Below are 26,409 nucleotides of genomic sequence, written 5' to 3'. Positions count from 1 at the left end.
CAAAAAAAAACTAAAGAAAATGAATTAAAAATAAAATCTTAGTAATAAGTAATTAAGAGACCACAAAGCTAGTCAACACTATTGTTATACTAAGTAGATGTGTGCGGCTGTGGCGTATGTAATAGGATCCACTCAGCTAATGTCACCGCCGGGAAAAGGCTGTGACGCTGATTTTCAGTGGACCCTTTGAATTTGAATAATGTTTGTTACATTTTTGACTTACTAACGACACACTCTCAAAGGTAGTTTATTGGTTTAATGCTAACAATTTATTGCTCAAATATGCCCGTAAAAATATACATAATTTCATTAAGAAAGTAGATATCATAATATTCACCTTAGAACTAAATCCAAACTCATGGTACCACGATTTCGTTTAACCAAGGTAAACGATTCTTTTAAGCGGAACTGTATCCGTTTTTACAATAAGATTCCGGTGCATATATTAAGATTACCATTTCCTAAGTTTAAAACTTACATTAAAAGTATTTTAATTGAAAAGGCATATTACAAAATTGAACAGTATGTGTTAGATAAAGAAGTATGGAAAGACAACAAGAATCTAGATTCCACACAATTATGATTCAAAAAATATCCCATAAAGTTTATTTGACAAGAGCCATCCCTAGAGTTTCTTGCTCGTTCTTCTCAGGAAGGTCAGCGCAGTGAACGAGCAGTAGCTTAAAAAATGACGTTTCCAAGTGTAAAAATGTTACGTATGGAATAAATCATTATTTGACATCGACTATTTTTGTAATTTACAATTAAATTCTCTAATTGTTATTTATGCTGTATAAATTTAACTGTAAATGCATGCTATATCGATACACCTTTATTGGTAACTACATTTTTTAGCGAATAATATTCTTGTATTCTTAAATTAGATTATGTATGTATTTATAATGTGCAGAATATACAACGGTTACGTGATGCAGAGGGAAAGCATTTTAAATATTGTAGATAGGACACCCCGCTCCATGAAGACATTACCTTATTTCCATAAGCAAGAAACATTGCTTTCAAAAACTTGACTACCTATTATAACTATTAAACTCAATATTAAATAACAATTAAATATAATTTAGTTACATTAGATTTAACTCAAGTCGGTTCAATGAAGTTTAAACATATCAGAACTAAACTAAACCTAAAGTTAATTTAAGAAACTATAACAAAGTGGTTTTAGAGTTAGAAATAGTTGAATTTATGTCGTCGAGCTTAAAAGCTCTACTCACAAGCTTTCTCTGTGTTCAAAGCACGCCGCTGACCGGGTAACATTTGACAAAGGTTAAGTTTAACCGTGGTTTAGGCTAACCGTCGTAATGGCGATAATGCGCTAATATTGGCAAATAAAAGGTTCCGATGGTTATAGGTTCGGGTTGGCTTTAACGTGCTGTTTAGGATCATTCGAGAAGAACTCATCAGTAGTCAGAAATGGCAGTTTTTTTGCAGGAAAAATCAAAGACGGGGTGGAGTATGCATTTTCCTTAAAAAACTGTACATTTTTATAAACTGGAATGGTTACATGAATTTTCTGTTGTTATTATACACCTTCTGCGTACTTGGATGACAAAAATCCGTAGTAGTAACCCGTTTAGCTCATGGAGGTAGTCTCGATCTCTGATGTTTCAAATAAAAAAATAAAAATATTGTAAATGTTATTAACGAAGAGCAACCCCTAGAGTTTCTTGCTCATTCTTTCTCAGGGGAATCTGCCTTACGAATGAGCGGTAGAGTTTAACCATTGTGACGATTTCAAGTGTAATAATGCTTACCTATGAAATAAAGATTATTTTGAATTTGAATTTGAATTTGCTGTAGAGGAGAATTTCGAGTGTTGTGGGGTAAATATTACTGACTTGAAAACAATAATAGTATGCCTATATAGGTCTGGTAGCTACAAAAAAAATTACTTAGATTTACACATAACTTGTGAAAATGACGTTATTGATGAGGTAAATAATACTAAATTTCATGGTATTACTATAGACAAAAACTTAAATTGGAAACATCACATAGATGTGCTAAATAACAAGCTTGGTAGTTATTGCTACGCTTTATCTGTATTGGTCGATGTAGCGTCGGTTGAAGTCGCAAAAAACGCATATTACGGGAACGTATACCCGTTACTAATGTATGGTGTAATTTTTTGGGGAAACTGTCTATGCGGTTAAAATATTCACAATACAAAAACGATGCTTACGCATAATCTATAGTAAACCCAGTGACTATTCTCTAAGAAGTATGTACAAAGGAAAGGGTTTCCTGACTTTAACAGGATATATTTTGGAAATATGTCTTTTTGTACGTAATCACAGTAACTTCTTTACTGAAATATCTAATGTACACTCCGTTAACGAAAACCGCTATTGAATATAGCGGTTTTCTTGTAAAATTTCGAGGTAAGATTGTGTATTTTTTCTATTGTGAAATTATTTACGAATCGTGTTTTCACACCGCATAGTAATCTTCAATTTTACTATATATTTTTTCTAAAAAGGTTGATTCAACACTGTCACTGTGTTGTGCGGAATGAACCATGAATCTTAGAATAATAACGCATAGAAACCTAGTCCGCACACGCTAAGTGAGGCAAATTGAAGCGCGTCAAAAGGGCCTACACGAGCGGGCGGGCCTTCAGTGCTCAAGGTCAACTTGCACCGCGAACAGATCAAGAATTTTAGCTAAAAATTACGAAATGTGTGGTAAATGAGTGTAAAAATACGTCAGACAAACATAAAATGGATACTAACATCACATTCCACAAGGAAGTAACGCGTTTCAACTTGTATTTTTATATAAATATTCACTAAAACCGAAAATTAACCTACTACTAAAACTAGCCTACATGAATTTGGTTTTTGCCTCACTTGTGACAGTTCGTTTGATATGAAACTATCATTCTATGCGTTATTATTCTAAATCATGAACGAACCAAAGCCATTTGAGGTTGTATTGACTCTTATGACATATTTAGAGTTTTCCAAAATGTTTTATTTCGCCATTAATGCAAGTGATTATCACTTATCTAAATTCCGCAGTTTTTTAAGTTAATGTTCTTGTGTAAATTATGAATCTTGTAACGCACAGTAAGCAGTTAAAATGTCACCATATCGGAGCATACCTTTCGAACTTTCAATTGGAACGTGGGAACCAGAATTGTGCGAATCTACCATGTGAAGTGATGGTTCAGTGAGAGAACGACTACATTGCTATTGTAGGGTTCTAGTGTCGATTACTGTTAAAAGTTTTAACGAATATATACGTAGACTAGATGAATAATCGTTGCTAATTAATCATTATTTAATGGTGGATAAAAATATCGTTCAGAAAAAAAAGTGGTAAATCTCAAATTTACTAAGTCCTTATCTTTATCTACTGTCCTATCAGAACATTGTACACTAATCATAAGTCTACTCGTGTTGCAACGAACAGCATATTCGGCCTCAGGAGCGTGGCATTGGCGTGGAATAGTCGCATATTCGGCCAAACTATTCGACTTGTTTAAACGCACGAAAATTGGCATGCAAAATACCATTTATTAAATACATAATATTTAATAGTGAAACAGAAAAGGTAATGAAACTTTCAAATTTCTACTTTTAATGTATAAAATCTTAATAATGGATATAATTGTTTATTTCACTTCAGTTTTATTACTTTAATTTTCGAAAACTTATTTTATTTTGGTTTGCAAATAATAGGTAGGATGATCTGTTATTTTTGGTAAACATATTTAAATACATTTTTACTAAATATTCGTATACAAAGCACACGCGTAAATTTAAGTTTTCCAGATTTGGTAAGTTCCCTTTGAAAACTGAGGGTCATACATGCTGTAGCTTTTTATTTATTTCTTTACAAAACTCAGGACGAAAACACTTAGTTGCCGCTTCTACGCTTCAGAACGAGGACGAAGGTGGTCTATTTTTTTATCCCACCAAAGATGCTATCCAAATATGCTGAGTAGCAGAGTTAGAGATCCGAGAAATCATGATCAAATCAAAACTTTACACGAAGCCGACATTAACCCATATATGCCCAAAGGGTCATTAATGACCCACTTATTCTCGGATGACCAAATCGTTGTTTGTACTAAAATTAAGGTAGTTAGCGACATTTGACATCACGTAGAAGATACGTTATAAACATACCTTAGTTTTTGTCTACCGCCGCGTGAATTATTTTTCTGCGGTAAGTTATTTTGATGACTTTAAAAGTTGCTAAATTCTGATTGTGACTGCCGGTTCCAGAATTAGAAATGTAAGTATTTATTATTTGTTTATGCTAAGGTCTTAATATTTTGGCAGATTCCCATCGATTCATAATTGTATTATGTATTTAAATTATTTGAATCCTATAAATCACTATTTTTTTCCTTATTTTCTGCATAACTGAAATGGGTCGTTAACGACCTTTTGAGCAAATGTCTGACCTATTGATATTTTATTGCAGGAGTAGACGTGCGCCTACTACCTTCGAAATTCTGGAGGAACTAAACAGATTTGCTGACGAGGATAACGTAGGTCATCTGGATATTTATGTTGACCCACCAAATGATGGCCAAAATTCTTATTGTAACTCAGGAGCCGAAGACTGTAATGATCCAGATCGACTGAATCGAGCTCAACTTCAGGCACCCGCAAAGTTAGTCATCAATAAAGGGCAATATTTTCAGGAAAGTGAAGAGGAAGCTCTCTTCCTGAAGATGAGATATCTCAGCCACGTGGTACATGTCGATTCTATTATAGCCGGTGGATGTAGCCGTCAATAATGCCAGCCTTCTAGCTAAGTCTTACGGTGCTTCTGTAGACACTTTGGAATTTAGACTATCTATAAGCAGGACATTTCTAATGATTTATGGAATGCCGAGAGTGATGCCAGATCCTTCAAATCCTTTTACACCAATACAGATTCTTTCTTCTATCCGTGCTTATTCAGCTGATGACATGATCCTGATGAAACAAAAAAGAAAACGTTGTGCTGTATGCAAAAGTAAAACTACAAAATGGTGTAAAAAATGTGGCATTGGATTACACGACAAATGTTTTGTTCTATTCCATCAAAAGTAGCAATAGTTGGAATTTACAATAAAGCTATTTTCACTTTGATATCAATTAGTTTTAATTCTCTACTAAACTTGTAAAGGGCAGGTATGTGCCCAGTGGGTCGTTAGTGACCCAGCTCTAAAAACCATTTTCCAGTATTTTTTACACAAAACTGATAATTCAGTTCCATTTTTATTTACATTTACTCTAATATTTATATCCGAAAATAACAAAAATCGAAAACTAAAATAGTTACGGGCATATATGGGTTAAGTAAACCTTAAGTTACTTTAGTAAAATTTTAGATATTTTGTCAGCAGTAACATTTTTTGTTGTCTTGCCATGCACCAATTTGATCAATCACCGACGAAAAACCATCTAGTAAATTTAATTAAGGCAGTTGCAAGTTCATATATTGACGTGCGTTTTCCTTATTTAAGTCAATAGATACGATCTTCTATTACAAAAAGACAGTTATATAATAAGCTTATATTATATCAAGGACAATACTTTTAATATTTGAAGTTGATGAAAAATTAAAGTTTATTTTATTAAGTAAATAAAATTTCTTAAGAACAACTTTTAATAAAGGACATCTATCACAACTATCTTGTTTTGGTATTTTTCTACTGTATTAATATTTCACGACTACTTGTAATCAACGAATACTTGAATCGATTAATTGAACGGAATACGTGTAATCCGTTCAATCAATCGATTTAGCGCGGAAGGAGGTTTCCCATCACTAAATAGTTCTTGTGACGTCATGGTGGATACATAAAATGTGGCACGCTCGGTTTTCATACAAATTGCTGTACTTGCGGCGTCTACTAGATATATGTCTGTGGTATTTGGTATTCCGAAAATAGTGGCACAATATTCGGTATTCGTTCGAATGTTATTTGTAGAAACCAGTGTATTGTAAGTGTATAGACAAACATGATTCTTTAATAAAACATTTATTATTTCAAATCACAGGGAACAATATCATTACACATGTAACACATAATTTTATTATTTATTTTATTTCTATTATAATAAAAAAAACATCAAGCTCACGATTTCATAAATTAAAATACGTATTAAGTCACAAGTATATTTCTTAAATTATAAAAATAAAATATAATATTAATGGCCTTCGTATCTTTGTACAATAGCTTTTTACAACTCGTGAAGTCTTTTATGACACGTTGGGCCGCCAATTCGTTATACTTTATTATTAAGGAAGAAGCTTATAATATGTTTTGCTTAAATATTGAATTTTATATAATTTAAATTTTCACGTAAAATAAATGCCCTGAGATCCAACAAATCGTTGCACAACAGTGACTTACAACAGATTGATTAATATTATTATTTAAATGTGTGCAGGGTAATTCCCAGGCTAGTTTTGTCTGCCTAATTTCGGTGGCAATTTTCACTATTTAAGTATTCCAGATATTATCATGAAAAATTATTTAATATTCGAGTGCAGTAATCTGAAATGTAGTACTTAAGTAATAAAAATTGCCACCGGAATTAGGTAGAGAAAACCAACCTGAAAATTACCCTGTACGTATTTCGCGTAAACTGAGAAGCGAAAGATTAAAACATCTCTTTTTTGTATTGTCATTAGACTTTTACGCTTCAGGGGGTTACCGCAGATCTTTAAAACGATTATGATTTTCAGTCATATAATATAAACTCTGTGTAGAATTTCTGCACCGAAGCAACAAAATACCATTTTTTTTTAAATTTATGATATACGTGTACAATGAAGAATGAAAACTTTTGAATTAAACATGTTAAGGAAACTTTGGAATGAAAGATAGAGATAGTTTTCTATAATATAAAATAAATCACTCTAAAATGTCGTCTTATTTTGAAAAGTGTGACAAGTCTCAGGTTTGAATGGAAAAGTTATGAATTAAATGTTTGATGTTTGGGCAATTTTCAGCTCAGTTTTTTCTATTTCGGTGGCTAGTTTTATTATTTAAATATTGCAGAGTATTATCATGAATCCTGAAATATTGCTTAATATTTCACGATAATACACCCTAATACTTAAATGATAAAAATTGCCACCGAAATTAGATGAAGAAAATTAACCTGAAAATGAGTAATTTCCAAAAAAATTGCCTTTTTACGTCTCTGGTCAGCCCCCTGGTGACTTTGAAGTCAATTCGACATAAGGTATACTTATAAAGTCACAATGTTAAATTTTAGGCTAAATTAAAGCTTGTTAAAAGTTTTAAAAAAATATCTCGCCTACTGTAATTTGTTACAAATAGAAATTGTCAAATACGGAATAGTTAACTTAATTAAAAAATAAGTTTAAATTAAGTACAGAACAACTTAGGGAAACAACGTGAGCTTCACGTCCCGTTTAAAAATGTGTATTAAACTTAAGTCTAATTAATAATTTAATAAGTATTTTAAGTTATATAGGTACACTTATTTATAGGAACATCGATATTCTTCTCGGCGGGTAACTTTAGTCGGTTTGATTTTGAAATGAGGGATCTGTAAACAAAAAAGTTAAGTTAAAATTTAAAAAACTCCCGGCACAAAACAGTGTACTCCAAGAAATCAAGTCACCATTCCGACTATTCAAGACCAATGTAATGAGCCTAAAGACCATAATTCTATTCTATTTGATACATATTTTCTGTCCTATAAAATATGCAGGTAAGGTACAATCAATGTTTCAACACTTGCTACTTTTTATATTAAGTAGGCAGCATACAAGCATACGGCCCGTCTGATGAAAAGCGGTCATACCGTTGCCTATGAACGCCTGCAACTCCAGAGGCGTTACGAACGCGTTGCCAACCCTTTAGAACCCTTCTCAAACCCCTTTTCAACGACTCCATGCTGTATTCCTGCGAGAATACCCCGATAGGGAGTTCATTCCACAACCTAATCGAACGTGTGAGGAAGCTCCTTTGAAACCGTACAGGTGGCGACCGGTGCGATGACAAAATGTTGCTGTCATGTCAAACAGTTCTTCAGAACATTGGCCATTGTACAGGCGATATAACCGCCATAGGGAGGCATAGTCTCTCCTCGAAGAAAGTGATTCAATATAGTTTATACGCACAGGATCGTCAACAATTGTCATAGCACGTCGTTGAACCGCGTCAAAAGGGTCTAAGTTCGCACCCGGGAGCTTTCGCCCAAAGATGGCAGCAGTATTCCATGTGGGGACGAACTTGTGACTTATAAAGTAGCAGACTCTGGTCCGAAGTGAACTAAAACTAGGATTCAATTATATGAATTAAATTGAGAACTCGCGATGCCCTAGATGATGGCATCCCCTTTTGTATAACTACGCTAATGCGTTTGGCAAGTTAGCAAGGGTTTCTCGGACAATTTATTTATTTTTTGAATAAAATTTTGTACAGACGAATGGCATCAGGACTCCAAGAGTCAAGAGTTTCGATTCCAAAGGCTGTAAATAGTAGTCGGAGCCGAGGTCCTATTACTTGTTACTCTTTATTCCTTCCACCAGCGCAACTGTGGAGCCAGCCTTCTTGCTGGTGTACTAGAGATGGGATGGGGCAAGAGTGTCGGCACACGTGGCGTCCCTCACCAGTGTAAGAAGCCCGGGACATACTCCAAGGGATGAGTGTCATTCCATTCGAGCGTTTTCGAAATTTTTTTATAATAACAAGTGACGGGACGAACAATTCGGGCGCCTGGTGGTAAGTGACACGCATGTCCATAACAGTTGCAGTGCCACTCAAAGCTTTAAATCGCAAAGATCTTAGAGGCACTGACTCTGCGCTTGTCACATACGTTGATAAGTCACAAGTGCCTGGCATTTTACCAGCACCCTTACCTTCAAAATCGGAACGCAGTAATGCTAACATTACTGCTTGGCGACAGAAATAGGTAAGATTAATAGGTAACTGCTAGTAAATATTTCTACACGATATTTGATAAATAAATAAGCGAATACAGTTTGCAAAAACTTCCTCTATGTGAAAGAAATTTTAGACGTAACTTACCTGTTTTAAGACGCCTTTGCTGGGTATATGAAAGTGCCGACGGAGTCTTTGCCGTACATGTTTTTGGCCGTGCAAGTGAACACACCCATGTCGTCCCATCGCAGGCCCGTTATCAGCAAATCGCCAGATGATAAAATCTGGAATATTTACGATGCTTATGAGTTGTGTCGTTAGGCAAGGTTAGATGTGTGTTGATCCTTTAAACGCATATAATATCATATTGTACATCCAGTCTTGAAGTTGTTACCCACGAGACAGGCTTTGCGTAGTGTATGTGTAATTATATTAATTGAGATCAGTTTTCTATATTTGAGCAATAAATTACTTTTTTTTATTTATAGATGGGATCTAGTTGTGTACAGAAAGTAATAAATTGAATGGAAAAACACAGAAAAGACATATGCTTCTGTGGTCATGCAAATCATCTCAAAAAATATCTACATCATCAGATGAAAAATTAAATGTAATAGGCAAAGGTACATTCAACAGTGTCATCTGAGTAAATTCGAAATTTCCTTTTTGTAGGCCTATAAGGCCTGAATTATAATATTATCCGGCGTAAGTCTATCCGTCAAACCCAGTGAGTTTGGTTCAGTCGGATTATGGAATCAGGTGAACTAGCTCCAGATGAGTCAGCCACTGTTGGATCTCTATGGTTTGTTTGGATTATACCAATTTCATAATAATGACAAATTTCGTGGGCCTTACACTCTAATCAATAGACGCCTTGCGTGTATAGTGTACGGTTCGTCGATACTCTATGACAATTGCCAAAAATGCCCAAAGTACCTCTAAATTGTTGTGTGTATACTTACACACAACAATTTAGAGGTACTTTGGGGTAGGTGTTACACATAGAGCTTTAGGAGAAGACTATTGCTTTCCCAAGGCTATTGCTCTCCCAACTGAGATATGGAAGGAGTCAGCAGATCTTACGAATTTCCTCATGCGCCTGCTCCAGATTGTAATTTTGTTTTAAAACGCACCCTTTTTTAACTAATCGTGGTTTATTCATTATAATCAACACCTTTTAGGGGATCTGTCAGTAGGTTTAGTGGACAGAAAAATATATTTGGAAGACTGACAGTTGCGTCTATGGTTACCACATATCTTTATTTGTATTTATTATAGACATCACACCTACGTACAGACGACAACACATTGACGGATCTTGTTCCGTTACATTGGAGGCGATATTTCAACAAAAGTTTAGAGCTTGACTGCCTTCATGGCCGAATGGTTTATTTCTCTCGTGAGTTTGGGTGTAATTTGTGGTTGTTTATGTGTGTGTCTATGGCACCCGCAATACAGGGTCTTGGTGATATCAGGGTCTTAGTGCGAGGCTATGAGTGTGTGCTTTATTTGTTTATATACTTAGCTTGACGAGCTATTACCTGTACTTGCTTACTTGTTCAACTACTGTATTTCAATTTCAACTTTTTTTATACTAAAAACTAAGTGCGCATTAGACTTCCATCTCACCTGATGGAAAGTGACGATGAAGTCGACAATAGAGCATGCACACATAAATAATGCCTTGTTTTGCCTTGGTTCAGGGAACAAGTCTGCAGGCAGGGAATTCCACTTCATAGCCGTTCTTACTTACCCGGAACCTCGAGTTTCCGTAAATAACATTATCGCCGTTATCTTCCCAATACACCTGCGCCTTGGAGTCACTGTGTACCCTACATGGCAGCACGATGTTCGTGCCCACAGTCTGGATCACCTCGTTGTATACAGATGTTATCACCGGCTTCATGGGCGGGACGATATCTAGTGGCATTAGGTCTGGATCTTCTGGAAATTGAAGCATATAATTAACAAAATAATTAATGTTTTTTATTGAACTGAATTGAACGCTATACCAACTAAGCCACGGAAAGAACCAGCAGACTTCACGAATATTTCTATGTCTTTGTTCTCGTATTTTCGTATATAATTTTTAACGACTTTTTAGCCGCCATATACGAGAAATCTATGAAAGTATTTCGTAACCCAGTTAGACACCTTTACAGCTACCAGTCCCGGCTAGAGATGTCGCTATTCACTGTATTTAAATTTATTTAAGGTTTGAATCTGGCCGTATCGAAGGATTTTTTTCTGAGTGTCTTTGTATTAATAATTTTATTAAAATATTAATAATAATTAATACAGTAGCAGTTCAGGTCCTTGTGAAAGAGTTCGTCTAGCGAAGCGTAAGAGGTTAAGTTGCAGGTACATGGGATTTGTCAATTTTTGTTTCAGGGCGATAGACACAGTGGCAGTGCCCCACAGATTGAGTGGCACTGCAACACAGGCGCTAGACTTATTCGTCCCGTCATTCGGTATCTTAAAAAAAGTTTCCGAACTCACTGTTGCGAACGCAACAGAATTTTAGTAATAAAATGTAATATAACTTTCGAAGCAGTGACCAAACGCTTATCAAGGGCATTACGTAGTCCAGGGGTTCTATTTTGAACCAATCAACTAACATCACATACATGTTATTTCATCTCTACCACAATTTAACAAACTTTTTGTACGAACTAAAAAAGATAAAAAAGGAGTTCACTTTTGAATTGTACTTCCATATGAAACCAATAACCTATTGCCAATATATTACAGTCAAGTTAAATCGTCTTTCCTTTAACGAGCTCGTCGATATCCTCCACATCTTCTACTCGGGTCTGACGGCTACACTCACTATACCTTTAACAGATACTTTTCTATACTAAAATACTATTCTTAATTAATCCTAACAAAAGTGTTTTATCCAAAACAATCACTTATTTATTTGCCTTTACAAAAACATCAGGCGATTAAATCATTATTACACTTTTGCAAAAATTGTGTATCTTTGAACGTTAAAAATATGATACTGACCTTGTACGGAAACAGTAGTTGATAAACTCAATTGATTGACACCCGACATTGCAACACAGGTATAGACGTCTCCGTCGCGAGGCGTGGACACCACTAACTTGGCAGTCATGTGCGCGATGCTGAACGGTTGGACAGCTGATATCTCATTAGACTCTTCTTCGAATTGCTGTGAAACAATATAAATTTGTTTAGGCATGATGTTAAATGCGTTAACTCTCACTTTATATTATAGAGTAACTAAATTGAAATAGATAAAATATATCGAGCTCTTTCCGGATTTAAATCGCGTGTATTTGTTTTTTCAAACAAATCAACTTTTCGGGAACTTTACAGGCCTCATTGTCATGGATTTCTCTCTTCTTTTTAAAACTTCTTCATTTAATATTTTCTCCATAAATTTTCTTTTGTTCATTCATTTCATTCATTCATTTTGTAAAATGATTCCAATCTCTCTGCCTAGCTTTGTGATTGTTCAAGTCTCGCATCCAACAGTCTTGATTTGTCCTTGGACATTACATATTCCCAAAGAAGGATCAAAAACTTACATCAATCGGATCTCCATTCTTCAACCAACTAACGTAAGGGTTAGGCGAAGCGTAGACCTGGCACTCCAACGCAATTGGCTCACTGCGGATCAGGTTTATGGTCTCCGGCATGCCCTTGATTCGCACGTAGGGTTGCACGAAGGTCTTCTTGCGAGGTGGTACTACTGTAAATAGAAAAAAGTTGACTATAAAGAACCGTGTTTAGGTTATTGAGTTCTTAGATATTCCCGACATATAGTAAATGAGACTATTTTTTTGAGCACTGGACCGGGGGTATACTCTTTATGTCGTTGTCGTTTTCAGCGCCTTATTATTCCAAGTGTGCGATATAATACCGGTGATCACGGTAGATAATTGTTACAATAGGGTGCACGAAAGCAGCCTCCTCACCAGACGTACCATTACTTTTCTCGGGGTCCATCCTATTCTCCGTCCGTTATCCGTCCGAAACATTTAAAGTCCATGAATCCATAGCCAAAAATGCAGCAAGGAAGCTTGGCATCCTTTCCAGGGTGAGGCGTTACTTTATACCGGGACAGTTGCTTCAGCTGTACCAAGCACAAATCCGGTCGTACATGGAGTGCTGCTGCCACCTTTGGGATGGCTCTGCTACATATCAACTGGCCACTGGATTCAGTTGACAATCGTGTCAAGAGTCTTATAAATGACTCGGAATTAGTGGAGGCGAAGCTGCAAAGCCTTGAACACCGCCGTAGAGTTGCCTGCTTATCGGTATTTTACAGGATATATCACGGAGAGTGTGCGATGTATTTGCACGATTTAATACCGCCTTCCCCTTTCTATCACCGGGGGACTAGGCGTATGCTTGGCTTCCACCCCTATGTTGTGTATATTCCAAAGATTCGCACGAAGCGTTACGCTTCCACATTTATATGGCGAACGGCTATGGAGAGGAATTCCCTGCCTGCAGACTACTGTTATAACTTGGACCTTTTCATGGCGAGAGTGAATAGGCATTATTTAGGTGTGCATGCTCCATTATCGACCTCATCGTCACTTTCCACCAGGTGAGATTGAGGTTAAATGCGCATTTATATTTTATAAAAAAATGTAAAACTCGATCAAATTAAAAAACAATGTCTTGTATGAAGCTTCATTCGCATTATGTCTTTTAATATAGTCGAGTGCCTATTATTTATTTGACAGTAATTGTTTAGGACGGATATCGGCGACCCCTTGTACAGTCAAGAGCACATCAAGCTTTGGACTTTGGACCGTTCATATTGCAAGCGGCATAGAGTTAAATTTAAACCTTTAGTGTCAAGCTTGACGTGCTCTTGACCCTGTACGTATAGCGCAGAGTTGCTGTCCAGAACAATCGGCGAGTATCTTACGCCGATTGGTAAACCCTTTCACCATGGCAAGGATTATAATGTATGGCATCGATATGATAAGAAGAATTATTATACCGTATTAGTAGCAGTAGAGCTCCTATTGATAGAGTTCTTCTAGGGAAGTTCTATCACCTTACCTATTTCTGCCGCCAAGCAACCCAATGCTCAAATCAGGACTTGAGTATGATTTAAAGCACTAGAAATCTTACTCACGTCCTTGCTATTAGGGTCGTATTTCCAGTGAAATCATACTCAAGTCTTCCTTAGTATCATAAAAAACAAAAATTAGAAAGACAAGCGCTGACTGGATTCAAGTCATGACACCTAACAAGGGAAAGAACTATTCATTCTCGAATATCACAAACATTGAATACTGAAATTTCGAATATGTATGCAAAAAATTAAATTATACATTCAATTTTACTTTAAAATGGCCCCAGGAGCCGGACGGAATTTAGCAAGTCGATGAAGCCAGCTGCGGAGTTCTGGGTAAAAAGTAATTTGAAATCCTAATTCTTTTATAGGACCAACTGAGTGAGCCGACTGTTAGCACCAATAGTTGCGAAACAAACCCTTTATATTTCAGTTATATTGGTTGACATTCCAAGAATTATAATTATTAACACAAAGGTCGAACACTCAGGAACAAATTCTTTCGATCCGGCTGGATTCGAAGCGATGTCTTCTAGCTTACCGTGCTAGACGCTATACCGACTAAGCCACGGAACGAACCAGCGGATCTCACGAATTTTTCTATGTGCTTGCATCGTATCTTTGTATTTGGTTTTTCAACGACTTTTTGGCCGTAGCGCCATCTATGAGAAATCTATGATATGATAACTGATTTTGATGATTCTTTTTTGTTGGAAAGTATTGGTTTTATATGAAATTTAAGAAAATAATCCGCCTCTAAGGGTGGCAAACTAACCCTAGTTGATGAATCCGGTTTGTCGCACTTTCTTTTTTTTTTAATTTATTTGGTCAGTCAACAATTGTTACACCAATAAATGATCAGAAAACTAACATGCGAAAAACTTACTAGTAAGTACACAATTTATTATAGACCGACACTACATACACAATAAATTATTGCAGAGTAAAAACCACTTACAAAAACAAGTAGTGTTAATATCTTAAGACTTAGCGAAAGCATAAAAAGAAGTTAGGAGACTTCCCGTTTATCGATCCAAATAAAACTTGGCTAATAGGTTTACTAGGTTAGACTTTGGAGGTCTTTATTTTACTAAGAAAGATATAATTGTAAAATTTTACAATCAACAGTGAGACAATTCGTCATAGTTTTGTTGGTTCATTGTACAAACTTTCATTTTCTATTTCACTCGCTTTAAGATTTATTTTTGTAATAAAACATAGCTTCCATCTCCCAGGTCTCCATCTCCATACCTAAAGCCATCAAAATGGATTCAGAGGTTTAGGCGTGAAGATGTAATAGACAGACAGAGTTACTTTGGCATTTATAAAATTAGTTTGGACGATGAGTTAATTAAAAAAGAATTCTTGAGTTTTTTGTGACAAATGATTTACATAATAAATGGTAATTTATATTTTATGCCAACTATCTCTCGTAAATGTTGAAATCCCTTCAAGTCACTCTTATATTTGGTCCTAATTCTCATAAAGTATTGGAATTCAAAAATTTGCGATCTAGATTTGAATAAAATTGAATTTCTTAACTTCTTTGTTGAGACACAGTATTTGGCTAAAGCAAGGATCAACCAAACCAAACAATCCCACTGCTGTATGTATGTAGGAAATGTATTGTCATCTCCAAAATTTTTGTTGGAAAGAGAGTACCTCCATTATGGTCCCCTTTAATTTTGAAGAAAATCATCCACCTCTAAGGGTGGCTGTTCACTCATGAAGATTCATTAATAGATAGCGCCTAAATTTAATTATAAGCATCAATTATTATAATACTTGATTTTGCTATTCTCCAATTCAATGCGTTTTTCTCTCTCAATATACTTTGAGTAGTGAGAACCGATTTTTATTCTCCTGTGTGAAGTCCACGTTTGGCAGGCAGGTTGACACAGTGATTATTTTTTACCGTTCTCACACGAAAATATATTCAACGTTTGTAAGTTAAATAGGTCTTAATCGCTATAAAATAAGATGTAACACAATATAATTAATTCCACTCACCATTAGCCTGTAAATTGTTATCCAAGTTAATATTTTGGCGATCAAGTATCGCGGCGTATGACTGGAAACCGTAGTGCGACATCAGCGCCGCGGTGACTAGAAGCGAAAGTATCGAAAACATTGTACAGCTACTCGACTATAGATGGCGTTAGTTGTAAGTTAGTTATCGTCTGAAACAAAATGCATTCATAACTTTAGACGGTATTAAAAAATCTGTTTTAGTTTGTGTAAAGTTTTTATTAAAGGCATTAAACAGATGTTGTGTTCTATTAAAATGCAGATTAAATAAATAAAGACGCGGTTTTGGTGTTCTTGTAAATTGTGAGCGTAAGAAAGTACGTATCTATTACGTTACGAGGCTAATAGTCGGCCACGCCTATAGTCCACTGCTGGGCGCAAGAAACAAGAGTATTTGACCATTATCGCCATGATTGGCCAGTTCTATAACGACTGCTTTTCATATAATGTCAAGCGATGTGCAGAACACGTCGTGCGCCTGTTGGTAAGCGACACGCCTATCCATGACAGTTGCAGTGCCATTCGGAGCTTTACCACCTCAATCAACCATGGGACCTGTAAAGGGCCCGAAATGTTGGTTTGTTTGAAAAAACAAACATACGCGATTTAAATCCGGAAAAATTGTTTCATTTCTTATGTGTAACAATCGCGAAAATGTAAGAACTCGATAAGCACTAACATAGTTGTTAATTCTTATTAACACACTACGGGTACTTTTCTGAAATAAAGTATTATTGTTATTAATTAGATCGCTTTATAACTGCGGGTGTGTTATATAATTGACTTCGTCTACTCTGGTGATATAAACACTGACGTCAAAAGTCAATATAAGCCCCCCACCGTTTCAAAGTCCAGTGGTAGTTAACCTTTCATTAAAAGTCTCGGTAGGGGTCAAAAGTCTTCTTTTTCTTTCTGTCCTTATCTCACGCTAGGTGGGGTTGGCATCACATGTATTTTTTTTCCACTCTGATAGGGGTATCAGCCGTCATTTCCATATTCAGACCTTTCTTACCTATGTTATTCTCCTTATATCCCTCCACATTTATAGCTAACACTGTTCTCGTCACATGACACTCTTCCCTCCGCATGACATGTGCATACCATGCTAACCTACTCCTCATCTTTTCCGTCTCTGGAATCTGGAATTCCGTTTTCCGACTCATTCCCTATCTCATCCTTTCTCGCCATTCCACATAACCATCTCAAAATTAATAGTTAGTTAATCCTTCCTTCTAATCGCCCAACATTTTGATCCATACAGTACGTCAGGTCTAATCACGGTCCTGTATATTTTCCACTTTAGCCTAATAAGGGGCATTCGCCATGCCTGTGACCCATCGTCATTTCATTCATCCTGCACCTGTCTTGTTCTTAATTGATCATTGAGCCATACGATGCCCACTACTGGGCAAAGGCCTCCCCCAATGATCTCCACGACGATCGGTCCTGCGCTGCCCGCATCCACCGGCTTCCCGCAACCTTTACCAGATCGTCGGTCCACCTGGTGGGGGCCAACCCACTGAGTGTCGCCATTGAAGAACCTTTCCGCCCCAACGGCCATCGGTTCTCCTAGCTATGTGCCCCGCCCATCAAGCTATGTCGGTTACCTTAGTTCTCTTACGGATTTCTTCAATTCTGATTCTATCATGTAGGGAAATACCGAACATCGCTTCTCCATTGGCCGCTGAGTGACCTTGAACCTTCTTATGAGTGAGGGACCACGTTTCTGAACCATATGTGATCACTGGCAACACATACTGGTAAAAGACTTTCGACTTAAGATACTGAGGTAATTTGGACGCGAAGTTTTTTTTGTAGTTTCTGAGGTAATTAATTTCAATTATGTTTTTAACGTTCCGGTCTATCTCGCCGTCGTTCTGTATCAACGAACCGAGGTACCGAAAAAAAAATCAAAATAGGGTCAAAAGTCATGGTCATAAAATGTAGATAGATAGATAGATAGATAAACACTTTATTCACTGATATAACACAAATACAGTTTACGCATAAAAGAAAAAACAAAACATGATTGTCATAGCAGTGAAGCGGCGCTGACTCAGCATATGCCAAAGTTTCCTAAGGCGCTGGTTTACGACTACGAGTAAAGTTATACATTGACAATAATAATATACATAGTAAAGTGTAAATAGTGCATCTAAAATAACCTGTTTAACATATAAGCATATAAGTGCATGAGCAAATGTGAATATAATTACAGCTGTAGGTGTAAGTTATGACTGTAAAGAGGATTTAATGTTGTGTAATGTATTTAGTATTATAATATAATTATACACATACTAAGAATAGATCAAAGCAACAACAAAATTCGATTCTAGACAGACTACGTTAAAGAATAACAATACACTACACAGATTTTTGAAGTTAGAGTAGGTGTTGCCGATACAGTGCTTTGAATTTGGGTTTGGATGTCTCGTTGCGTATAGGTGGTGGAATATTATTCCAGCACTTTGAGGCCGAGTATTTGAAACTACCTCGAAAAGCTGCAGTTCTATGTTGTGGTACCATAAGAATGTACATAAAGTCTAGGTTGCAAATTGATCACGGTAACACCAGAGATTACGTACGCTGACACTCCGATCATCAATTAGAAAGAAAAATGTGTTATTATTTTTGAATTCCATATAAAAAGGTACATTTATCTTATTGGTACGTTTTAGAAGGTTGAGTCATTCCAAAATAGATTGTCTCCGGAATTCTAGCTCGGACCGTTACGTCTGTGAGGCCCCAATATGCAGGTGCTCAATTTACGTTATGATTGCAGTAATGTGATAAAAACGGTTTGTCTTTTCAAATATTACACTCTATTTCAAACTATATACGACATGACGAGACGGACAGGTTGATCGACTGGTAGTAAGGGACAGTTACAAAGCCATTCAGAGCTTTAAATCACAAAGATCTGTGGGGCACTGCCACTGCGCCCGTCACTCTGAGACATACGTTGACAAGTTCCACGTGCCTGATTTCACCAGCGCCCTTAACATTAAGATGGCAGTTCATTCGTAGACGAACTCTTTCACAAGAAGCTCTACTGCTACTAAATCTTTTTATGTTTCAAATAAGATAGTCACACAATTTCATGTGGTCCGTATTACTTTTATGACCATCATGTGATAAAAGCACTTACTGATGATCACATGTGTTTTATTATACCAAAGACAGGGTTCAAGCATTGTGCTTGGCTGTAACAAATATCTAAGACCATACGTTAGGTGACGGAGCTAATTATATAAGAAATAGAAATAGAAAGCATTTATTGCAATGCCACATTTAAAAAAAGACAAAGAAACTAAAAACAAAACAAAGCGTAGTTTAAACAACAAGTTGCACTATTTCCAATAGCATAATATTGCTGTGGCGTATACAAAAGGACCCCATTCGGCTAAAGTCACAGCCAAAACTAGGCTGTGATGCTGGTTTTCAATGAGCCCTAGCCGAATGAGTGACAGACGTGTGTGTCATTATAACATGTTATTTATGAAAAAAATATAAAAATCCCACGATTCAAATGTTTTCTTCTCGCCCTACAATATATCTGTCAGTAAAAGGACATGATAAAGTTTGATATTTTAGAATTTAGATGTTTTACAAAATATTAGCTTTAGAATGCTAAAAATCGCGCAATGGTGAAAGTTATTAAGTCCTATCGTCGTTTGTTTTTTATTTAACATAGTTTTATTGACCTTTAGATGTCTATTGGACTTGTAAAACGCCCTGTAACAAGAATTACTATTATACTTCTTTATCTCTCATCTTCAGATGTTGCAGTTATATTATAATTATGTGCTTCGCAAACTACAACAGTTGGTACTTTTAAAACACTTTTTTTACGACCTGGTAAACAGCAGGCAGCCAATTTTAAATAAAGAATTTTGCATTATAAAATACCTTAAATTCTTTTGTCTTTGTAAACTGAAATAGCGCGAAAGTAGTTTTTAGGCAAATTTTTATTTAATTAACATTACTGTTTTCTTTTCTCGCAGTCAAAGTGATAACCAGAACGTTTAAAATGTAATTATTTTACGTCTTTAGTTAACAATCTGAGCAAATTAAAAACAGAAAACACGGAAAACTGCCATCTTGTATATTTCTGCCACCAAACAGCAATGTGAGAATTACTGCGTTTCGGTTTTGAAGAGGTTACTGGTGAAATTATAGGCTGATGTGACTTTTCAACTTAAGTCTATAAGCTCTGAGTGGCACTGCAAAAAAATATTTCACGAATTCACAGTAGACTTGGGTCGAGACGAAAACAGACTTAATAAGTTTAATGTAGAAACCCTTGCCCGCCATCGAGTTACCAGTGACTTATGTACATTGCACAAAATAGTTAATGGTGGATTTGGTGACATGTTACTGGATAAGATCGGCATAACGGTGCCAACTCGTTTAGTTCGCCGACGTCAATTATTTGCTATTCAAGCTTTCGTAAGTAATATTTGTTGTAACCATGATATATTCCGTGATAGCCTTCCCGCATTCAAAACGTTCGTCGTTAAACGGCTCATTTGACCTAGTTTTAAGATCTTCTATTTTAAAATTCTTCTATATTGTTTTTATTAGTTTTTGTTCATGATATCGCACAATCTATAGTTTTGTGAATACTGTGTGCAGTTATAATTGGAATGCTGATTTACTGATGTTTCTTTTTAAAATCAATTTTGTTTGAAAATACTGCTGTTTTTATATATACTATATAAGTTTCTGATCCTGAATATTTACGACATTCAAGTGTGGAATGATCGTAGATCCCTAATGACTACACTCAATAAAGCCAGATCACGAAATAGCTAGACCGAATATAAAGTGGTTTTATTTTAGGGAAAGTAAAAAGCTATCAGCGTTGCCAGTACTGAAATTAGATTTATGGCATAATTAGATTCTCTGTGCTGTAGCTAAATTCAGCGTTATTGATTTTGTTATCCGACAATAGACGGAGTATATTTACTTTAACTTCAAGGAAATTACACATAGAATGGATAATACCTCCCACATGTGTTTTTGTTTATTTATAATACTACGTGATAAAATCAATTTAAAAAAATAAGTTGTGGTTAAAATTTGTTGTTCGCCAGTTGTTGCTGTGATTCCTTTGAACATTAGCTTGTGGGGGTCTCTAATGCTTGATAATAATTTATGATCTTTTTCAATATGGCCGTCATACAAGCGTTTATAACAATTTGCTCTAATTCATTTGAAAACCTGCAGGTAGGGGTTTTTTCGCCTTTTTTTCAATATGGCTGCCATACAAACTTTTTAGCGGCAGCTTTTTTAAATATGGCAGTTATTAAAGAGCTATTTTAATTTTTAAAACAAAGTCATGAGTGCCGAGCCAGTAGGCCGAGGTCCGCGGAGGACGAAGCCCGAAGCATCCGCACGCCACCGTACGCAGGTAATACACAGAGGCGTAATAGATTACGAGTACAAAATTTCACAATTGTGAAAATGTAGGGCATAGTTCCCGATGTAGTGGAAATGACATTCTTAATAGCGTTATTGTATCTCGATCGTCTCTCTGTTAGATTCCTTTAAGAGAAGTATTTAGGGGGAAAAAATGCCAAACTTCTGCCGAATTTCCTGTACTATGAATACCAGAATAACAATAAATATGAGGGCAATACCCAGAATACTTAGACCAAAACCAACACAGAAATGTTCGTTTCTTAAATTGGCCCAAATCGGAAATAGAACCTCGTCAAGCACCTATAGTACTAACCGCTGTGCCACCGAAGAGCATGAGCGCACCCCGTAATCTGAACCCGACCACGTACCGCGGGCCGAGCCCGACACCACCGTAGATGACCCCATCTACGGCGGGGTCGGGACTCATTAAATATGTGAGCTTTGCCATCGAAAGGCCTTCTAGTTCCTATGACTCAAGACGCGGCCTTTAGAGATTTTTCTACATTAAAAGTATTTTTCCTACGTATGGTACGAAGAGACCATGAACCTCCCTTGCTACGTTTCTGACAAACATCTTTCTCCTACTTCACATCAGTCAATACAGCATATTCGTTTTTTTGTTTTCTCTTCTATTTTAAGCGTAATACTAGACGTAGGTTGCGAGTCCACCCCTAAGTTGTGGATATTTCAAGAATTCGCAAGAAGCGTTACGCTTCCATATTTAAATGGCATTTAGATCTTATGTATATAGCGTTCAGGGATACAGAGTGGTGAATTGAACCCTGTAGTTCAGTTTATTAGCAGTAGAGCTCCTTGTGAAAGAGTTCGTCCAGGGAATTACTGCCACCATTTCTATTTCTGCCGTCAAGCAGTAATGTTGGCATTACTGTGTTCCGGTTTTGAAGGGTAAGGGTGCTGGTGAAATTACAGGCACATGGGACTTGTTCAATTATGTCTTAGGGTGACGGGCGCAGTATCCTCAGATCTCTGTTTTTAAAAGCTCTGAGTGGCACTGTAACTGTTATAGACAGGCGTGTAGCTTACCATCAGATATTGTAAGAAAAAGATCAAAACGCCTTGGAAAGGCGTTGTTTAGGTTTAAAAAATGGTTTGAAAAGCATATTTACTACATTATTAAATATTTTATTCTTTCCTGTATTAGAGAAGTTCTAAATGACTGAAGTGATACAATTATAGCATTGCTCTTACAACAAGCGGCGACGAAAGCCGATAAACCAGTAGAAAGGTCTGTAACCAAAACACAAGAGAATTTCGACAGCTCGGTAACTTAACCTGTGGCTCTGTTGGTAAGAGCAATGCTACGGTGCAGCATGGTTGTCGGTTCAAGTTCTACCGGGTCGAAGAAATTTTTCTATGCGCTCGATCTTTGTTTTAATAATCTAAAGTGGGTGAAATCCAATAACCGGATCCATCTTTTTTGATCCATTGCTATCCTTACAGGTGGAATGTTTTCTTCAAATTTGAATGGTATTATTAATCTCCTTACATGGAAGAAATGACTCATCCAAATCGGTTAACAAATCGGAGTAATTGCTTAACATAACACAAAAAACACAACTTGGGCCTTTGCACGGCGAGAGTGAACAGGCATTATTTAACTGTACGTCGTACACCTTATCGTCACTTACCACCAGGTGAGATGGAGGTTAAATGCACACTTATACAAAAAAGAATACAGTTCAATGGACTGCCTTTTTTGAAGTCGGTTTAAAAAGGTAAGGGGTGCATACCTTAGTAGGGGAGCAGTAGGGTTCCTATTTCTACCGCCAAGTAGTAGTGCTACCATTACTGCGTTCCGATTTTGAAGGATACGGGTGCTGATGAAATTTCAGGCAAATGGGACTTGTCAACTGGGTGCAGTGGTCCTCAGATCTTTGTGATTTAAAGCTCTGAGGGGCACTGCAACTGTTAGGGACAGGCGTGTCCATCAGGCGCACGACTTCTTCGTCCATCACTTAGTTATTATTAAAAAAATATTTTTTTGACAAACTTAAGTGTAAAACCATAATATGTTGTACTAAAATCCAGTTGCTTGTAAGAATCGAATAGATAGTATAATATTCTACAACATTATATATATTTTTTTGAAATCAGACAAAATAGCTAAATTATGACGGTTTTTGTGAATTGGACTGTATGATAAAAATTACGAAAACTATGTATGTCACAAGACAGATCACAGTGAGTCAAAATGCATTTTTGTAACGTTTTCATTAGTATATAATACATATAAAATAAATAAAACTATTTAAAATTTCAGCTCAATCTGATGTAAGATAACAGAAAAAACATATATAGAACGCTGCAAGTTAAACTGAAGCTTTGAATATGAAAAACAACTTGTCATAATTTTGTTTGAACAAATCAGTTTTGACTCAAGTCCATAAAAATAAATATACAGCGTGACATTTATTTTGAGATATGACAGTACTTTTCACAAAAAACAACAAAGTCGAGTAAAGAAAATCAATTGTTTCATATAAAATATTCTGTACCTAGCAGATTTACGAGTATATGTATAGAACACTGCATTATCATCTGATTCTAGACCAGTGAGAGAAGGAAAATATCGTCATGAAATGCACGTAGAAGAAGGTTCACAAGGTAAAGTCTCAAACCGACAACGGAGCAGCGTGGTAAACTATAAACCTTCTCCTTAGAGAAGACCCGTGCTCAGTATAACAAGTTGATAATGATGATAATAACTCACACACTCATAGCCCTGCACTAGGGGAACCCTGTGTTACTGGTGCCATGGACACACACAAAGATATCTACAAATTACACCTAAACTCACGAGAGAAATATATGTAGGCCATATAAATATTTCACCCGACCCGGGAATCGAACCCGGGACCTTAGCGTGGCAGTCCAGTAGAGTAATTGTTCGGCCACGGAGGCAGTTAATGAATGATAATGATAAAAGATAGCAATAAAATGTCAACATGTATATTTATTTTTGTAGACTTAAGTCTCGAAATTTGATTGTTCATATTTCCGAATCGCGTTTGATGTATTAAAGTCTTCCTAAAGGCCAATGGACTTATAAAACATAACATTTTTAAAGGCAATTGGTTTACATAAGAAATAAAGAGATTTTGAATTTAACCGGAGACCATGCGCGAATCTAAGTCAAATAAGGCTGACGCAACATTCAGTGGAACTAAATCATATATTCTCGACTATGAAGCAATTGGAGGGTGACTCAAGGACCACTTTCTATGAAGGACAAGTCTATTTTTAGTACAGTCAGAATTATTCAATGGTGAATGTAATTTTGGAAGTTATTTTTAAAAGTTTATAATTTCGAGTTCTTAGGTTTTCGCGATTGTTACACATCGGAAATGATACTATTATTTTGCATCTAAAATTCTGTATATTTATATTTGTTTGAAAAAACAAATATATATTCGAAAAATGGTTTAATTTCTAAGTTTATTTATTATTAGGGGAACACTAAAAAAAGGTTGAATTATGATAACAATGTTCATACAAACCGCTGGTCACGTATACCAGAACGTTTGATTTGAAAAAAAGAATCAAAGTCAAAGTTAAATAATTACATATTTATTCCTTATGTAACATTTTTACACTTGAAAACTGTAAACGGTCACCGTGCCGACTTCATTGAGAACAACGAGCAAGAAACTCTAGGGATTCCTATTTTCAAATAAACTTAAATGCTATAGAATACATTTTGAATTATATTTGTATGGAATCTACACTCATGTTGTCTTCCCATACACTTTTATCTAACACGTAGTCTTAAATTTGGTAATAGACTTTTCAATAAAAATACTTTAAATATAAGTTTTAAACTTAGGAAATATAAAAGGAAAATGACTTCAATAATCTTTTGATTTTGATTGTGGTTCATATGAAAGTTGTTATCATGCAATTTTTTTTCAGCGTTCTTCTAAATATGTCCAAGAGAATGCTTTTTGATAAAACAGTTTTTTTATAGAAAAAGTATGACTGGAAGTTCAATTCATGTGTTCTTTAAATTACACAGGATTAATTTATGATGCACGACTGTCAATGACATTTAATTTATAGTGTATGTTTAGTGGTTATGGCGGAATATCAAACAGGGCTAATGTAATCCGTAGTCCTTTCTGATAAGTATGTTTATTTTTATTGTAAATTTTTTTTGTGTTACATATCAAATAAAATAATTTAGAATTTTAATTTGACGATGAAAAATATCACAGTTTAATTCTTTTTAAATGCCAGAAAAAAGTGCACTAAACTATCCAAATAAGAAAAAAAAATCACGTAAAAATGCATCATCATCAATCAATGCATTATCGTAGTTAAATATTCGAAGAGATAACAAGTTTTTCAAAGAAAAATACCAGCGATAAGACAGCGTAGACATTTTTTCCCCCAAAAAAATATAACTAATCAAATAAAAGTAAAAAAACTTACCTCTTGTAAAAGACGAGAAAAATCTTTATCGAAAAACAAAGATGCACAAAGCACGATCACTGGAAGTGTCACACGGAGCGAATCTGATGAACTACGACCAAAGATGGCTTGTTTCTCCTTTTATACCGAACAGAGGCGCGGCTCACACCGGCGTTTTCTCGTGTGGACTTCTATTTACGGGATGATTACGAGACACGTGTTAGGGAATTTAGACGCAATTTGTACTAAATTTTTTTTTTATCAATTTAATTGGATACGGTTCATATTTTGATAGCTGTTAGTGTTACATATTTATATTTAAAAATGAAAATAAAATCTTTTTTTCACACCATATTTGTATTGTAAAAAAACATTTTTTTTTCCATTTTTTTTCAATAATCCATTATATTACATAAAATACAGTATAATATTTGCAGTCGACTAACTCTCGTGGAACGCATTTCTATGTATTAATTATGTGCCTGTAATATCGTTTAAAACTACTGACACGCCCGTATTTCTTGCAGCTAGTCGGTTATGTGTAACTAAAAAGTCGCTAGTCATATAATCGTAAATA

At 35.8% G+C, this 26,409-nt stretch overlaps 1 protein-coding gene across 2 annotated transcripts; it reads right to left on the bottom strand.

Moving 5' to 3' along the window:
* Positions 1–7,153: 7,153 nt before the first annotated feature.
* On the bottom strand, positions 7,154–25,934 carry LOC113228786 (neural/ectodermal development factor IMP-L2). 2 transcript variants are annotated; one of them, XM_026462169.1, is made up of 7 exons: positions 25,854–25,934; positions 15,963–16,132; positions 12,445–12,608; positions 11,900–12,065; positions 10,644–10,831; positions 9,038–9,174; positions 7,154–7,550 (listed from the first exon to the last, which is right to left on the bottom strand). In XM_026462169.1, the coding sequence occupies exons 2-6, from the start codon at positions 16,081–16,083 to the stop codon at positions 9,043–9,045; spliced, it is 771 nt and encodes a 256-aa protein (XP_026317954.1). In that variant the 5' UTR covers positions 16,084–16,132; positions 25,854–25,934; the 3' UTR covers positions 7,154–7,550; positions 9,038–9,042. The 2 variants fall into 2 exon arrangements, with proteins under 2 accessions (XP_026317954.1, XP_026317953.1); XM_026462168.1 differs by having other exon boundaries at positions 7,156–7,550; positions 10,644–10,834.
* Between the last annotated feature and the right edge of the window lie 475 nt (positions 25,935–26,409).

The sequence above is a fragment of the Hyposmocoma kahamanoa genome, unplaced genomic scaffold (assembly GCF_003589595.1).
Source record: "Hyposmocoma kahamanoa isolate Upper Pololo Valley unplaced genomic scaffold, ASM358959v1 240, whole genome shotgun sequence".
NCBI classification, from domain to species: Eukaryota; Metazoa; Arthropoda; class Insecta; order Lepidoptera; family Cosmopterigidae; genus Hyposmocoma; species Hyposmocoma kahamanoa.
This window is presented reverse-complemented; position numbering and strand designations above follow the sequence as displayed.

Excerpts from the sequence above, each read along its gene's own strand:
- LOC113228786 (XM_026462168.1), bottom strand. The coding sequence starts at position 16,083 with ATGTTTTCGATACTTTCGCTTCTAGTCACCGCGGCGCTGATGTCGCAC. Across the intron at positions 12,609-15,962 it reads TAACAATTTACAGGCTAATG|TAGTACCACCTCGCAAGAAG; the intron begins GTGAGTGGAATT and ends TTCTATTTACAG. Across the intron at positions 9,175-10,643 it reads ACGGAAACTCGAGGTTCCGG|ATTTTATCATCTGGCGATTT; the intron begins GTAAGTAAGAAC and ends TAAATATTCCAG.